Raw genomic sequence first — 16,214 nt, forward strand, 5'->3', positions numbered from 1 at the left:
ATTTTTATAAAAAAAAAAATCGAAATTTTTTTCTTATAAAATTGATTTTTTTTTTTTTTAAAAAAATTGGCCATCGTTTGGATTTTTTTTTTTTGTTAGTTTTAGGTTTTTTTAGAAGTTTTAGTTTTTTTTTTTAAAAAAAATTTACTAAGGGTAATTTCGTCATTGGGGGAACATTGACAATTTTTGGTAGTTTGGAGGGGACATTGTCATAATTGAAAGTTTAGGGAGATATTGTCAATTGAGTGGTAGTTTGAGGGGGTTATGTGGACTTTTCTCAAAATAATAATAATAACAATAATACTGTTCATGCATTTTAAGTGGGTCCGGCGGGCACGACTCGTCTCAAGACGGTAGAAGATGGCGCAGTGAGTGCTAAATGGGTCACAGCTATTGGCTTGTGAAGCGCTAGGTTTTAAGGACGCACGCCCACCCGCGCTTAGAACCAGAGAAGAATAGACCGCAGTGAGCTCACACTGAATAACATTGGCACACAGCGCGCCATGACTTTCAAGTTGTGATGGCAGTATCCCTGAGAGGCAACGGCAACGGCAACAGTGGCTTGTTACTTCGTCTCAAAGCCCTAATTAACTTACAGGTCTCCCTTCCCTCGGTTTTCATATCTTTCGTTGGTTTATCTGAGGCGTTTCTTCGAACAGTTACGTAACTATATTTTTACTTCATCTGGGCAGATGTTTAATGGGCAAAGGTTCAACCACACGTCAGCCGAAGAGGGATTGCAAGCTAAATTCTACCCAGAGACGGGTTCTGATTCTGTGGCTCCTCGAGGTTTCCTTATATTTATTATATAGTTCTCATATATATTCGATTCAACACTGATATTCACTGTATCTAGCTAGTCATTTATAAAACTTAATATGCGTTTTGTGCGGGCATGATTTTCATTGACTGCTTTGCCATTCCTCGGATACGCTGTTTATGTATTAGTAAGGCTTGGTTTCAATGATTACTTAGGAAGCCACATTGACATGTCGAAGTGGAAAAAGTTAGATTCGAGGAAGTTTGGGATAGACCGTTCAATGATTCCGCTACCCTCTTGGACTGTGTTGAAAGTTCTTAGGAGTGGAGGTAACGTTTTGAAACTTATTTCCTTTGCGTATTAGATTTGAGCATTTATGTTTTATTGGCGTATGAGCAAAAAAGTAGATATTATTTCTAGCTTGGTGATGCTTGCCTGTAAACAGGAGAGGCAGTGGTTAAAAGGGTCGTTCTTGAACTACATGGATTTTCGGTCTAAGCTTGTGTTTGGAAGATAATGTATATTGTTTGACGGAAGAATGTTTTTAGGAATGTGTTATGTTTCAAGTTGTTTGTTAATGTATTTATCTTGAAAACAAAAAACAAAAACCAAAAGACAAAAAACTAAAACATTAACAAACATGACCTATAACCCCTGGCCGTGCCCTTGTGCCGCTCATTTTATGTTGACTCTGCTCCCATTTTATATTGTGTTCTGCTTATGTTGTATTGGTATTGTTGGACATGAGTGTCCTTTATTCATAACAAGGTAGTTTCCTTTTCCTTACGATATGCAGGGTTTGAAGCCTATCTAGTAGGAGGATGTGTGAGAGATTTACTCCTAAATAAGATACCAAAAGATTTTGATGTGATCACCACAGCTCAACTTACGCAGGTTTAGTGACACCAATTTGGTTTTTGTTCTGATTCCTACACGTATGATGATGTGGCAGTGTGATGACCTTCAGATTCTTCTATTGTTTTTTAAAAACTTATTACAGATCAAGAAGCAGTTTCATCGTTCTATGATTGTTGGACGACGATTTCCTATATGCAGGGTGCATATCAAAGGGTCTGTAATTGAGGTTGGTGCAATTAGTAACTATATATGCAGCGATATAAGATTATTCCATATTACTCTATGGTGTATAATATACCATATATTCTGCAGTCCTGGGTTTAATATTCTATCTCAGTTTTCTTGTTTTACTTTCTATAATTTTTTTGCAACAGGTATCTAGTTTTGATACAGTGGCAAAACATACTGAAGAAAAAGAAAAAGAAAAAGAAAAAGATGTTATTTCCTTACAAATGCCAAGAGGCTGTGATGAGAAAGACTTCATCCGTTGGAGAAACTCCTTAGGTCGAGACTTCACTGTCAATAGGTAAGGTTTCTCTTTTTGATGCCTTTTTTTTTAGTGTTTTTGTTTATGGGTTTCAGGCTCAAAAGGTTCTTTTAGTGTCCTTGCTTATTTACTATGTGACTTTAGTTTGATGCTATTTTAACTCAAAATCTTATTTTGATTTTGTGGAAGCAGCTTATTCTTTGACCCTTTTGTCAATAAAATATATGATTACACAAATGGAATGTCAGACTTAAGATCCTTGAAGGTGACTCTTCATTTGCTGAGTTAATACAAGTCAATTTTAGTTTGAATTAATCCATTTCAAAGTTGCCGCTGGAAGTTTACTTAGATTTGATATTGTTGGGTGATGTGGACTCAGCTGCGAACATTGATCCCTGCTCATTTGTCATTCGAAGAGGATTGTGGTAGATATTTATTTTGTTAATTTGTCTATAACCTCTTTTAGCATCCTGATATTTGAAGCCATTGGCTGAACCTGGTATCAAACTAAATGACTCTGACCAATTATATCAATTGTTATTGCAGCAAGAATTTTGCGTGGCTTAAGAATTGCAGCTCGTTTGGGCTTATCATTATCAAAGGACACAGCGGATGCAATGCATAACCTTTATTCTTCTGTTCAGGGTTTAGCCAAGGTAGTTGCTGAAATTTAAACAAGATTAGTTTTTTTTTTTTTTTTTTTTTTTTTTTCTTTATAAGTGAACAATATATCATTAAAAAGAAGAATATCATTCAACAAGATTAGTATCCTGAATGAAACATGTCACTAAAAATTTATTGGGTGTTTGTGACATTTCTTAGTACCATCCCCCTTTCTGTTGTTTATGGCATTTTGTTAACCACCTATCGGTGTCCTTTTTATTTTTATTTTAAAGATGTGCTGTTTCTCATAAAAGCTACTTTATAGGAGCTCTTAGATGTACTAGCAAATGTAACTTTATGTTATCAACTTCTTCATCCTACTCCTTAATAAAATGACATTGTCTATATATACAGGACAGGATAATGTTGGAGTTGAACTATATGCTGTCTTATGGAGCTGCTGAACCTTCTCTCTGCTTGCTTCAGAGATTTAACCTGCTTAAAGTCATCCTTCCATTTCAGGTAAGTGGTTCTTGCAGGATCTGATTCACAACATTGTAATGATTTCGGTCATAGCTTACATCTAACTTGAAGTTTGTATTACAGGCAGCATACCTTAAAGAGGCTAAGGAATCTGTTAAGAGTTCCATTATGTTGATGGTAAGCTTAACTCTACAAGGAAGGAGTAAAACAAACTCTATATTATGTCATTATTTAGTTAGTGGTAAACATGCACCTATGGTATGAGATGTAGTATGAAATTGATTCAATCTTGGAATTATTTGATATCATGGAGTTAGACAGGAAATAATGGATATACTGGTAGATTGGCTAAGATACAATATGGAGTTGGAGTAATGTAACAAAAGCTGTTATGAAGTTCTTATTCAACTTTAGTCATTGTAGTAAACATTGTTTGCTCTGGTACTATTTGCGCCTGCTTGCGAATGATCTTTTGACTCTACTTTATTATGAGCTTAATTTGGCTTAGAATTTTTCAAGCCCAATTTTTTTTTCTTTCTTTCATGGTCTTACTTCTTAACGTGTCCTCTTTCTTTTTTGGGCAGAGATTATTCTTCCATTTGGATAAATTGGTTACTTGTGATCGGCCTTCTAGTTGCATTCTGTGGTGAGCCAATGATTTATTTTCTCTGTTATGAATATAAAACAATATCATTATGGTGTGATCATCATAAACTTGATTGGTGGGACATAGTTGCTTAACTTATTGAGTTATCTTGAATTCGAAAAAAAATTGAATAATTTTGGTCAAATGCCTTTTCACTTCAGCCTCGTAAAAGTCACTGTTGATAATATGGCAGATAATGTGGGAACCCGTGGAGGGTTTTATTGTGGGGATGTGGGTCTAGACAGGAAGTAATATGTAACAAGCTCTGGGAGAGACTTCAGGACCACCTAATGTAAGCCCTAGGCATGTGCGTCAAAACATTTGGAACTCTATGTTCTGTGTGATTGTTTTACCAATACACATGTTGCCTCTTCATTTATGTAGCAAACATCCAACCCTTGTGGATGACGATCTTTTAGTTCAAGAGGGTTGCTGGCTTCCTGTCAAAAAATGTTTTTACTTCCTGTTTAAATTATAGACACGTGGTTAGGAACTCATTTATACCTTACTGTAGATACAGAACAATCACTGGGTGTGAGCAGCAGTGGTATGTTGTTTTCGTTTAAGGGGGAAAAAAAAAAACAACTGGGTTATCCATGCGACTTTGTTTATTTATGAAATAGGTGCTTCATTTTTGAGCTTTAGTCTTGCATAGTCTGGTCTCAGATGGCTGATGTAACTGGTGGTTTTATATGTTTTTGTTTCTTTGCAACAATGGTTTTCCGTTTGGATGGGGTCATATTTTTGTTTATGGAACAGGATCGGATTGTTGGCTTTTCACTTGGCATTAGTAAACAACCCTCAAGAGGCTCTTGTGATTTGGGCATTTGCTTCTACTCTGTACTATGGAAACCGGGAGAAAGGTGTTAAATTTGCTAAAGAACATGCTCAAATGCATGTTAATTTTGTACCGGAGATCTCGGGGTCTTCTGATTTTAAATCAGATGAAGAAATTGCTGAAGGAGTTACTCTGTTAGCATCTTTGGTGCAGGATTCCATAGATGCGTTGACCAATAGAGATAGTCTTTTCGAATCATTGCGCAGATACCCAACTTCTCCATGCTCTGGTTTTGTAAGTACATCTATTCCCGTAATTTATATTGCTAATAACCTCAAATATGCAGCATAATTAACCCAAGCATAAATATGCCAAATTTTGGTTACATTTGTCTGAGGTAATTCGAATCTGACATTGTAGGCCTCCCTTGGGGCACATTTGGGTTAATGTTTTGACTGCAGAGCCAGAAATACTGGTCTGCAATTCATCAGGACAAAAGAGAGGGCAAAAATTATAACGCTGTAACTTGGGCAGGCTGGTCTGGGTAGGAGGTTGACCCACACTCAACCTTAGCTCTCCAGTCTTGAACCCTGACTTTGTCCAACACAACCATCAAACCATACAACTCAACCCAATCCTAGCTTGTGTATTATTTTTCGTAGTTGGGTTGTCTTCAACCTACCTTGTAATTCAGAATAGGTCAAGTTGATTTTTGATCTGGCTACCTTTTAATTCTTTATCTCTTACTCATCATTAAACAGCTAAAATTTCACAAAAATCAAGTGGCTACTGAGATATAAAATTAAGATTGATATGCTCCAAATAAAAAACTTAAAATGAAACATTATAAAATGAAATACATGTGTTAAACAATATATTTATTAGCTAATCACAAACAATCTAAAATCAATAGCTGGTGTACAATGATTTGAAATGTTAATACTTTTTTTGAATTGTGGCATGTTAGGTTGGGCTAAGCCGCTAAGGGTTGGGCTATGGGTTGGGTGCATGGGTGGGTTTGGGTTGAAAGAGCTTCAACCCTAGGTCAACCTAAATTTAATTTATGACAGCATTTTTCAACCTAGATCCACCACCAGCTTGTAAATAGTAACCTAGCTTGGCCAAAGTTCAAGTTCGGATTGGATTCGTCTAGCTTAGCTTGCCCATTGCATACCTAAAAAATAAATAGGAAATCTGCAGACTTGATACCTCTATCTTTGCTTTTTCATCAGTGGATAAGGCTAATGCTTTGGTTTGTGTATAAGTAATAGTGTGGTTGATTTCATCTCATCTTATTCTATGAATGTTCGATCATGGTGTTACTGAGTCACATGATTGCGTAAATCTGATTGAGTGAAGTTGTCATCTCATTCTAACTTGTTACATGACTGATTCATTGTCACATACATACGCACAATGTGTTTCTTCATCATCATCAGCATAATTTTCCTGACTTCTTGTTAATGACTTTACAAGCACAGGTACTTGTCATGTGTGCATGTATGAAATTTTTAACACAAACAAGTCATACTGTATAAGGAAGCTATCTAAATTCCAACCTGACCTCCAACCTATCTAAATTATCAACGTACTAACCTCATTTTAGGGTAAGTTAATACTTTAGGTTAAAAAGAAATCAAATTTGGATATGCTTGACTGTTTCAATAGTTGGCAATGGTAATGTGCCACATGTAATATGCGGGTCTACCCTGTACATCTACACAGCTGAAGGCCCGCATGTAGACGGGGCTGTTTTGATCAGTGTGCACTGATGGTCACAGCTGTTGCTTGTATTTCTTATGCCATAAATCTATGCCCATGTATCATGTTCAGGGGAAAACGGTGTTAAGACAAAGTTACTGAATGTGCAAGCTCACAGCCTATTTCCACCACAAACCTTTGCAGGGACTAGAAAAACTCTGCTCCAATTTTGACCCTATATTTAATGATTTACGCACCAGATATTTCCATTGTGGTTGCTTAGGCATGTTACTCAGTTATGCCTCACCGTCTCCTTCCATAGTGGAGATATTTGTCTCAATGATTAACTTATCCCCATGGTTTCTTCCAGTAAACGTATGTGTATTACTTGTATGTAGTTCAGATGTGCACCTGATCTGATACAAAATGTGGTTCTTTAGGTATTTATTTCGAAGACAAAGGGGGATGATGTTGCTGAAATTTTCCGAGTGCTCTTGAAAGATATTAAGTCCTATAATAGTGGAAAAAATAATTTCGAGATTGATTACCAAAAGCTTGGGAAGGGATATGTGAACGAGACACGATTTGTTCTTGGGAAGATTATTTTGGAAACTATGAGTAGTGGTGTTGTTAAAGGAGGAATTGAGGTTGTCAAGGTGGAGAAAACTCAGCTGCAGCCAGATGTCAATGAGGAGAGTTGTCATCTGTCCCTTTCAGATCTCATGAAGCATCAAGTGTTGAAAGATAGAAAACATGAACGTGGCCTATCAACATCTAATCCTGAACTAAAGAATGAGATGGTGAAGAAACGGAAGTTTGTTGAGAAGAAAAGTAGTCTCTCCAAGCCGGAGGTGGCTATAATGAACCCAGAGAAAGTTGAGATAGTGGAGTACCAGGAGATGGGTAAGAAGCACCAGAAAATAATTGAGACATGTCAATCACCCCTGGAAGAAACAAATATGAAGCAGGGAAACGTGTTAGACGATCAAACTTGCCATTTACAGGAGCATGAGGTTACTATTGAAATGCAAGAGGATGTTGAGAACGATAAGTGCAAGGCTAATAGTAAGAGGCATTTGAAGGTTGTAGAGAAGGGGGAGCGCCTGCTCTCACAGGATAAGGTAACTAAGAAGCCTAAAGTAGTTGGCAGGAGTAAGATCAAGCAGAAAAAGGTGCTAGAGAAGAAACAGTTACAGTTCGCACCTCCGATGGTGGTCAGGGAAAAACAAGATGAAGTAGTGGTTAAGGAGAAAGGCAGTCGACCTCTATTGTCAAGCTTCTTCAAGTAAATTCGTCATTGTAAAATCTCAACAATTTTGGACAGGTACCTTCCCTACCCCCCCACCCTTTGGCCCTCCCCTTCTCTGTTCCTCTCTTTTATCTGGATGACTAATCTTTGCTTTTCTCTGCAGGTGTATGGAAACATGCTTCTCATTTACTTTTTAAGGTTATAATCATCAGAACTTTCAACTTTTTTTGGACGGATTAACAATTTTGAAATTATGAGTAGTATCAACACTTGGTTTTGGGTATATGGAATTAATGCCGTAATGACTTAGAGAAAACGTTAGTCGCATCTGCGTTATCACTCAAAAATTAGACTGGTACTAGTCCAATAACAATTGGTGCTCATTAGAATCACTTATAAAACTTAGTCACCTAGTAAGGAACCAATGTGAGGGACGTAACACTAATGAGTGCCTTAATAATCTACCAATTCTATGTGGGTTCATTATCTTCCCAATGTGAAACTAGGGTGTTACTAATTTCGTATTATGTTTTATTTAGATCATGTTTCAAGATAGTTGGTAGCATCAATGTTAAACTAACCCATTCGGTATGCCCAAAGAGTTGTGGGTTTTGGAAAGAAGGGGATGCTTGTTATGTATACATGGCTAAGGAATGAATGGCTTGACTTCATGGTTTTCTTCATCTTGTGCTTCTCTTCATATCAAGTGTAAATAAGCCACTCACCAGTTCTATTCAGGTGAATTGCCATATGATTCTTGCTGATTGTTCTGAACTAGATAGTTCTTTGGAAGTCCTTAACCTAATCTGTTGCTGAATCTCCCAATGTTAGTTCTGAACTGTTGGATAAATTGCATGATGTTGTGAATGAAAGTATCATACTTTTTAACCATGTATATGAATACAAATTTGTTCCACTATGTACTTTCATCGGAACTCTGGGAATATAAGATCCATTATGCAAATGGGATTGAGGTCCAATGTAATACTTGGGATATTGCACTGGTGCAATACCTCTTATTGACCATTTATTTTAAATAAACAGTCCAATTTTTAAATTGAGGTCCAGTGTAATACCTTTTATTTTACCACCCCTAGATTGCAAGGGGTGGTGGTTGTTGGTGTGGTTGAACCACCCAAAGCCCGGAAGCCACACTTCTTTCTCCTTTTTATATGCTGTTGCGATCTAAAAGTATTGCATTCAGTGTATTGAACTTAGAGTTCATTTGGCCATGTGATTTTGCAAATAAAAAATTGTGATTTTAAACAAAATGCATTTTAGGAGTACAATTTTTGAAAAATAGTGGTTTGAAAACAAAGAACCCTACTTTTTCAAATTGTAAGTGAAGAAGTGCTTTTAAAAGAAAGTCAAATTGCAATTTTATGAAATGCTTAACTGTTCTCTTAAAAGTCATTTTTCGAAACCACAAAACTCAAGCCAAGCAATGATGCAAATGACACGCTCCTGTTTATTTTGAAGCTCTATCCAGGTTCGTTGCACATGAATGTAATAAAATATGTCAAAGTATGGGCCATGGTCCTTAAAAAAACTAGTCAGGTTTGGAGACCACTGCTGACATTCCCGAGGCCAGTGAAATAATATGTGAGGGGCCATGCTCCTTCAAACTCATTCATCTATTGGCCCCTAAGTAGAGTATTGCATGTTTGCTAAGGGGCCCCCACCAAGAGCTGAAATCACAATAGCGAAGGTCATGAAAGGATAAAGATTGATTTTTTTTTTTTTTTTTTGAAAAAAAAAAAGCTTGATTAGCTGAAAATCAAAACTTTAATTTAGCTCATTTTCTCTCTCCAAAAGCAAAACCCGACACAACACTTTTTTTTTTTTTGAAAAGATGTTTTGTAATTTTATTTAAAAGTATTTTGATTTTGTAGTTTGTTTTGAAAAATGTATTAGTGGAAGGTTCATATCTAAAAATTGGATTAGTTAAAGAATTTTAAAAAGAGTTTTCAGTGTTTAAAAAGGAAACAGGTTTACGACATTTTACCAAACACTCATTTAATTTCCTTCCAATAAAAGAGTTTAAGGATCGATGACTAATGATATTTGAAAATAGCTATGACAAAATTAATGCACTGTCCTCATGATATTTTACGAATCAAGTCTTTTTAGAGGTGACAATCTACGCAGCACTTACTACATCATCTACTAAATAATTGAATTTTTCGTTGTTTAATGTTTTCACCCATGTGGCACACTCATGTGGACTGCTATGTGAATTTGTAATCAAAGTTTAAATATCCCAAGCATTATCCTACGAACTGAACGTTACTAAAAGCACTATAGCTTTTAATATAACTTCCTTACAAATTAACGTTACAATCTTCATGATACTTATCATATTAAATTTTAACGCGATGAACATGATTACATGAACATGATGTGGAAACCAAAATTGCACCAAATTTATTGCTCAACTTTAACCAAAATCAGAATCCAAGTTGGCATGTCCAAAGTAGGGAAAGGAGCGGATTTGGCTCCCGCTCAGCGTAAAAGGCAACACACAGAAGCAAACCCAAGCCCGATTCAGACCAATCATCAGACAAACTCAAAAAAAAACAATAATATAATTTTGAAATCATATGCAGCACGCCACATGCCAACCAAGTGACCGTTGTTAGGACAAAATTGAGAAAGTTCCCGTATTGTCAAAACCCATGATCCAACGGTCACAAATCACTAGCCGTTGCGTTTGAAAAAAGGTAAGCGGGGGGCACGGGCAGACAAATACCCATGGTTTCCGTCTCTTAACTTTAGCTCTATATTTCTCCCCCTACCTTTGCTTCTAGATTCTTGGGAGGTGCTTTGTTCTTGGGTGTGGTTGTTCTTTCAGATAATCAAAGGAAATGGTTATCACTGACGAGAACAATCTCAATTTGAACAAGCCCACAAATTTTCAAGGTAAAATATGTTTGATTCTCGCTGCCGAGTTTAAGATTAGATGTGGTTCTTAAACCTCAAGATCTGACATGGGTTTTTCATTTTTGAAATGATAGGAGGCTTTGAGATGGGTAGTAGAAAGTTTGGGCAGGAGATTAGGCCGACCAGAAGGGCTTTAAGCGTTATTAAGCAGAGTTTAGTGGGAGGTCAACCATACCCTTGTGTTGTCAATAAGAGAGGCTTGTCAGTGTAATCTTCTCTTGATGCTGCTACATTAATCTCTCTCAAGTTTTGTTTCTTTTAAACAAAAAAAAAAAAAATTGGAACTGATTTTTATTTTTTATTTTACTTATTTATTTCTTGTGTTTAGAAAACATGAAATCTGTGAAAAGAAGCAGGCAGATCCAGTGCATCGACCAATTACGAGGTTAGAAACTTAGAATGTCGTCTTTAATTTCTCTTCTTTTTATGTTTCTTGGCGGATGACAAAAACATTCTTACTTAGAAAGAAAGGAAATTTAAAATTTGAACCTTAGATCTTCTTTGGAAAACAAACTCTCCACTCAACTAAGTCAACAATCAAGACAAGACACATTATCCAAACTTCTCTTTGCTTCATCCTCAAATTTCTCATCAAGCAGTTGGAAATGATTGAAATTTTTGCAATTTTATCAAGATTTTTGAAGTTTAACTTTGATATGCTGTGTAATTTAGGAAGTTCGCTCAACAAATTGCAAATGCGCAGCCACCTTGTCCTCAGGTATCGCTTCTCTTACAAATTCTATGAGAAAATATTTACCCTTTTGGGTGCTGCTGGGATTTTGATTTCTTGGCTCTAACTATGAACAGGAAACTAAGAAGGCAAACCCATCAGCTTCAAACTCAATTGGATTTGGAGATTGCATATTTGTAGACGAGGAACACAAGTCACCTAAAGAAGATATCCCAGTGCCCATGTTTTTAGAACAAGCAGAAGATATGCCTAGTGAAACTGATGAGATGGTATCTACCTTTCTAAAAATAGTTCTTCGAAAATTGTGTTGACCAATGTGCAAAATTGTAATTTGTTGTACTATAAATTGTTAGGAGGAGGTTGAAATGGAGGATATAGTTGAAGAGCCTGTCATGGATATCGACAGCTGTGATGCAAAGAATCCTCTCGCAGTTGTGGACTACATTGAAGATCTCTATGCCTACTACAGAAAAATGGAGGTATACTGAACTATGATGTCCATATTCTGCAATTGTAGAAGCAATTTCATTCAGAAACACACTGATCTTTTAGATGTAGCCAATGCAATTTAAGAACTTATCGTGATACTTCAAAAAAAGAACTTGTTTAATTATGCTTTGCAGTTGCCTGGCTCAAGTTTTCCGTTGCTTGTATAGTTCATTTTAATTGAATTTCCTCGCAGAACTTATCCAATTAATCTTTCAGCAGAATTTTATGGTATGCTTTAAATTTTCAAAATCTATTTTGATTACAAATGCGGTAAACTAACAAGAAAAAACATCAATTTCTACCCAAGTTTGGTTACTAAAACACCAGCAATTTTTGTGCAGAGTTTTAGCTGTGTCTCACCAAACTATATGGGACAACAGTTTGACATTAATGAGAGGATGAGGTCTATTCTGATTGACTGGCTTATTGAGGTATATATACACAATGTCCTCTACTAAACCAATGCCTGGGGTTTATGGTACTAATTGTTTATATTAACACAGGTGCACGATAAATTTGAACTCATGAAGGAGACATTGTTCCTTACAGTTAGTGTAATAGACAGATTTTTGTCCAAACAAACAGTGGTCAGAAAGAAACTTCAGTTGGTCGGTTTGGTTGCCATGCTCTTAGCATGCAAGTATGAGGAGGTTTCTGTTCCTATAGTAGGGGATTTGATTCTTATATCAGATAAAGCTTACACAAAGAAGGAGGTTCTAGAAATGGTACTTTTCTTTGGTTGTGATTCTGCCAACAACATACCCTTTTTTACCTTTAAACAAAGTGACTGACCTTCATTGAACTCTTCATAAACCTGCAGGAGAGCTTGATACTCAATAAATTGCAGTTCAACATGTCAGTTCCAACCCCATATGTTTTCATGCAAAGGTTTCTCAAGGCTGCTCAATACGACAAAAAGCTTGAGCAACTATCCTTCTTCTTGATTGAGCTTTCGCTCGTGGAGTACGAAATGCTCAAGTTTCCACCTTCTCTATTAGCAGCTGCTGCAGTCTATACTGCTCAATGCACTTTTTATGGGTTCAAGCAGTGGAGCAAAACCTGTGAATGGCATACCAGCTACTCAGAAGATCAGCTGCTGTGAGTTTCTTACCATCTTAACTAGAATTTTGAGTTTCTTCTTGCATAAAACTTTTATTAATGAGATGCATTGTTTGTGGACTTGCAGAGAATGTTCAAGATTGATGGTCGGTTTCCATCAAAAGGCAGCAACAGGGAAACTCACAGGCGTACATAGGAAATATTGTGCATCTAAGTTTGGATGTACTGCAAAATTTGAACCGGCTCATTTTCTTTTGGATACCCAACAATAGCAGGGCATGTACAGCTACTAACATTGCATGACTTTGTAATTGGGTTGGGTTGGGTTGGGTTGGGTGGGGGGAATACTCATACAGCAACTTGGGTTGCACTGGGAATTAATTGACTTGCTTTGCAGCCTAGGTTGTCTTCCTAAGTTCTTCTAATTGGGTGGGCACAAAACGCACGCAGCCATGGTTGTTTTCCTAAGTTTCTAATTGGGTGAACATATTATTATTCATTTCATTGTTTCCCCTTCGAATTGTACTTCTATTGCTGCTCCCTTTGAGCAATAAAGTGATGACAACATCATTTTTCATTTTTCAGTAAAGCAGAACTTGTTTCATTTCCCTTCATTCTTCTTATGTCGAATATTGTTGTTTGCTTTTCCATGATCTGGAAAAAAAGAAAAAGAGATCCATGATCAATTCTTGTTTTCAAAACCAAAAACACAATTGACATACAATTCAAATCATAAAATACTTTTTCAAAACACAAAGGCTGCGATTGGCACGGTACTGTAGTAGATTTGATTGATTGATATGAGAGAAAAATGTATAAATGTTTTGTATAAAAAAGTAAAAAAATTTATTTTGTTGTGATTTTTTTATTTGAATAATAATAAAAAATAATTGATGTGATGTAAAAAATAAAAATGTTAATATTAAGATTAATTTTGAGAAAAATATTTTAAATTTTTGAATCCGGTCCAATCCGATCCACCCCTTTGCCTAACACAGCCAAAATATCTTTCAAATGTATAAAAAGAGGGGACTAGTGAAGTGGAGCTGTCAAAAACCTTGGGAAACTCCGTCTTTACCTCTGATGTGACTTTTTGCCTACCTAAACATGCCGATTGCATACTTTTGTGAGAGTTTAAAATACAAATCTGATTCCTAATCGATATGATATCTTAAAGAAATCTTAAAATTACTCTACTTTTATCATACTCTTGTATCCGTATACCAACTATAAGCATTAATAATATCCTCCTAGTTCCAATAATATATCTCATTAGGCCTTAATTACAGACGCCTATATTTTTACTTGTATTAATTACTATTAGATTATATTTTAAACTTTATTTTTTTGGGCAAGTTTAGCTTGTTTGTTAATTATTGTTTTTTAGAAAGATGTTTTTTTATTTTTCATTATTTTGATGTAATATAAATGTAAAAATAAATTTTATTTTTCTTGTTTTTGTTTTAAAAACATAGATCAAACTCCATATTTTGACCTAACCGTGAGAAAAAGACGCCCTCTCCACATCAGAGAACGACATCGTTTCTAAAAATCCAAGCTTCCCACCAACCACGCTCGGCGCTCCTCAAAGCAAGCATTGAACATGCCTTTGGCTGGCAGTATCACTTTCCTATTTCAAATCTCCAATCAATAAATATGCCACTCAAGATTCGTATCGTATTGTAAGCTCTGCAAAAAGCGCTCTCTCTCTCTCTCTCTCTCTCTCTCTCTCTCACTCTGGGTCTCTGAGATCTCGAATCTAACCTGTGAACACCATGGCTATGGCAACCTCACCCCACTCACTCCTCCTCCAGAACCCCAACCGTCCCCTCCTCAAAAACCCCATCAGCCCCATCACCCGCCTCAATACTCTTCACCTCCCCGCCAAGCCCATCTCAATCAAATGCGCCGCCACCGCAGCCCAGACCCAGGATCAGCGCCCACTGACCAACACACCTGCTCAGTCCCAAGATCGGGTTTTCAACTTCGCCGCCGGGCCCGCCACCCTACCGGAGAACGTCCTCCTCAAGGCCCAGTCCGAGCTCTACAACTGGCGCGGATCCGGCATGAGCGTCATGGAGATGAGCCACCGCGGCAAGGAGTTCCTCTCCATCATCCAAAAGGCAGAGGCGGATCTCCGCACCCTTTTGAATATCCCCTCCGAATACGCCGTCCTCTTCCTCCAAGGCGGCGCCACTACCCAGTTCGCCGCGATCCCTCTGAACGTGGTTAAACCCGAAGACCCTGTCGATTACCTGGTCACTGGGTCGTGGGGCGACAAGGCCTTTAAGGAGGCACAGAAGTTCTGTAAGCCCAAGGTGATCTGGTCCGGCAAATCGGAGAAGTACACGAGAATCCAGGCTTTCGAGGGGCTGGAGCAGAGTCCGGACGCCAAGTATTTGCATATATGCGCCAATGAGACAATTCACGGGGTCGAGTTCAAGGACTACCCAACTCCGAAGAATGGTATTCTCATCGCGGATATGTCTTCGAATTTCTGTTCCAAGCCGGTGGACGTGTCGAAATTCGGGATCATATACGCTGGGGCGCAGAAGAACGTGGGGCCATCTGGGGTCACCATTGTGATCATCAGGAAAGATCTGATTGGGAACGCCCAAGAGATCACACCCATCATGCTCGACTACAAGATCCACGCAGAGAACAACTCGCTGTATAACACTCCTCCTTGTTATTGTATCTACATGTGTGGGTTGGTGTTCGAGGACTTGTTGGAGCAGGGTGGGTTGGTGGAGGTGGAGAAGAAGAATGAGAAGAAGGCTAAGATTCTGTACGATGCGATCGATGAGAGCAACGGGTTTTTCAGGTGCCCGGTGGAGAAGTCGGTGAGGTCGTTGATGAACGTGCCGTTCACGTTGGAGAAGCCGGAGTTGGAGGCTGATTTTGTGAAGGAGGCGGCTAAGAAGAAGATGATTCAGCTCAAGGGGCATAGGTCGGTTGGGGGCATGCGTGCTTCTATATACAATGCTATGCCTTTGGCCGGGGTTGAGAATTTGGTTGCTTTCATGAAGGATTTCCAGACCAGGCATGCCTGATGATTTTAGACATTATAGCAATTTTGTTGTTTCTGGTCTTGTTTGCTACTTAGTTTGTTGTTGATTGAAGTGCATTTCAGGATAATGATCTGGGATGATGTTCATCTTCATGTCCAGCAAGAGAAATTTTAGTGTGTTAGGCTTTAGATTATTGTAATGTCTTGAAGCTCCTGTTACATGAGTTACTGATTTGCAAAATCGTTTATATGGATTATCTTGTTTTGAGTTTTGATGATCAATAAAGAATAAAGAAAGAAACCTTAGGTATGTAGTTGTGATTTGGTGGAGTATTTTTTTTTTGAAAAATTGTTTTGGGGTAGTTGTGTTTTGTTGATTGTTAATATTTTTATTTTAAAAATAGAAAACAAAATACACAAAATAAAAATTCTTCATAGCTCCAACCGTTTGATTGTTTGT

At 37.4% G+C, this 16,214-nt stretch overlaps 3 protein-coding genes across 4 annotated transcripts; all 3 read left to right on the forward strand.

The window, feature by feature from the left end:
* The first annotated feature begins 380 nt into the window (after window positions 1-380).
* LOC132172756 (Polynucleotide adenylyltransferase family protein) lies at window positions 381-7,848 on the forward strand. The gene is made up of 15 exons (XM_059584321.2): window positions 381-598; window positions 693-789; window positions 976-1,089; window positions 1,557-1,654; window positions 1,761-1,844; window positions 1,993-2,144; window positions 2,298-2,370; window positions 2,485-2,530; window positions 2,652-2,761; window positions 3,123-3,230; window positions 3,315-3,368; window positions 3,776-3,837; window positions 4,597-4,909; window positions 6,757-7,640; window positions 7,729-7,848. Exons 1-14 carry the CDS (start codon window positions 521-523, stop codon window positions 7,603-7,605), a joined length of 2,238 nt encoding a protein of 745 aa, XP_059440304.2. The 5' UTR covers window positions 381-520; the 3' UTR covers window positions 7,606-7,640; window positions 7,729-7,848.
* A 2,461-nt stretch (window positions 7,849-10,309) lies between these two features.
* On the forward strand, window positions 10,310-13,353 carry LOC132171033 (G2/mitotic-specific cyclin-1). 2 transcript variants are annotated; one of them, XM_059582235.2, is made up of 10 exons: window positions 10,312-10,484; window positions 10,580-10,712; window positions 10,834-10,890; window positions 11,178-11,223; window positions 11,313-11,465; window positions 11,550-11,675; window positions 12,027-12,116; window positions 12,189-12,410; window positions 12,506-12,783; window positions 12,872-13,353. In XM_059582235.2, the coding sequence occupies exons 1-10, from the start codon at window positions 10,430-10,432 to the stop codon at window positions 13,014-13,016; spliced, it is 1,305 nt and encodes a 434-aa protein (XP_059438218.2). In that variant the 5' UTR covers window positions 10,312-10,429; the 3' UTR covers window positions 13,017-13,353. The 2 variants fall into 2 exon arrangements, with proteins under 2 accessions (XP_088373973.1, XP_059438218.2); XM_088517847.1 differs by lacking the exon at window positions 12,872-13,353 and having other exon boundaries at window positions 10,310-10,484; window positions 12,506-12,787.
* A 1,032-nt stretch (window positions 13,354-14,385) lies between these two features.
* LOC132170635 (phosphoserine aminotransferase 2, chloroplastic) lies at window positions 14,386-16,068 on the forward strand. The gene has a single exon (XM_059581682.2). The coding sequence runs from the start codon at window positions 14,520-14,522 to the stop codon at window positions 15,795-15,797; it is 1,278 nt and encodes a 425-aa protein (XP_059437665.2). The 5' UTR covers window positions 14,386-14,519; the 3' UTR covers window positions 15,798-16,068.
* The last annotated feature ends 146 nt before the right edge of the window (window positions 16,069-16,214 follow it).

This window comes from Corylus avellana, chromosome 1 (genome assembly GCF_965113065.1).
Source record: "Corylus avellana chromosome 1, dhCorAvel1.hap1.2, whole genome shotgun sequence".
NCBI classification, from domain to species: domain Eukaryota; kingdom Viridiplantae; phylum Streptophyta; class Magnoliopsida; order Fagales; family Betulaceae; genus Corylus; species Corylus avellana.

Excerpts from the sequence above, each read along its gene's own strand:
- LOC132172756 (XM_059584321.2), top strand. The coding sequence starts at position 521 with ATGGCAGTATCCCTGAGAGGCAACGGCAACGGCAACAGTGGCTTGTTA. Across the intron at positions 2,145-2,297 it reads CGAGACTTCACTGTCAATAG|CTTATTCTTTGACCCTTTTG; the intron begins GTAAGGTTTCTC and ends TTGTGGAAGCAG. Across the intron at positions 2,371-2,484 it reads CAGACTTAAGATCCTTGAAG|CTGCGAACATTGATCCCTGC; the intron begins GTGACTCTTCAT and ends ATGTGGACTCAG.
- LOC132171033 (XM_059582235.2), top strand. The coding sequence starts at position 10,430 with ATGGTTATCACTGACGAGAACAATCTCAATTTGAACAAGCCCACAAAT. Across the intron at positions 11,224-11,312 it reads CGCAGCCACCTTGTCCTCAG|GAAACTAAGAAGGCAAACCC; the intron begins GTATCGCTTCTC and ends AACTATGAACAG. Across the intron at positions 12,784-12,871 it reads TACTCAGAAGATCAGCTGCT|AGAATGTTCAAGATTGATGG; the intron begins GTGAGTTTCTTA and ends GTGGACTTGCAG.
- LOC132170635 (XM_059581682.2), top strand. The coding sequence starts at position 14,520 with ATGGCTATGGCAACCTCACCCCACTCACTCCTCCTCCAGAACCCCAAC.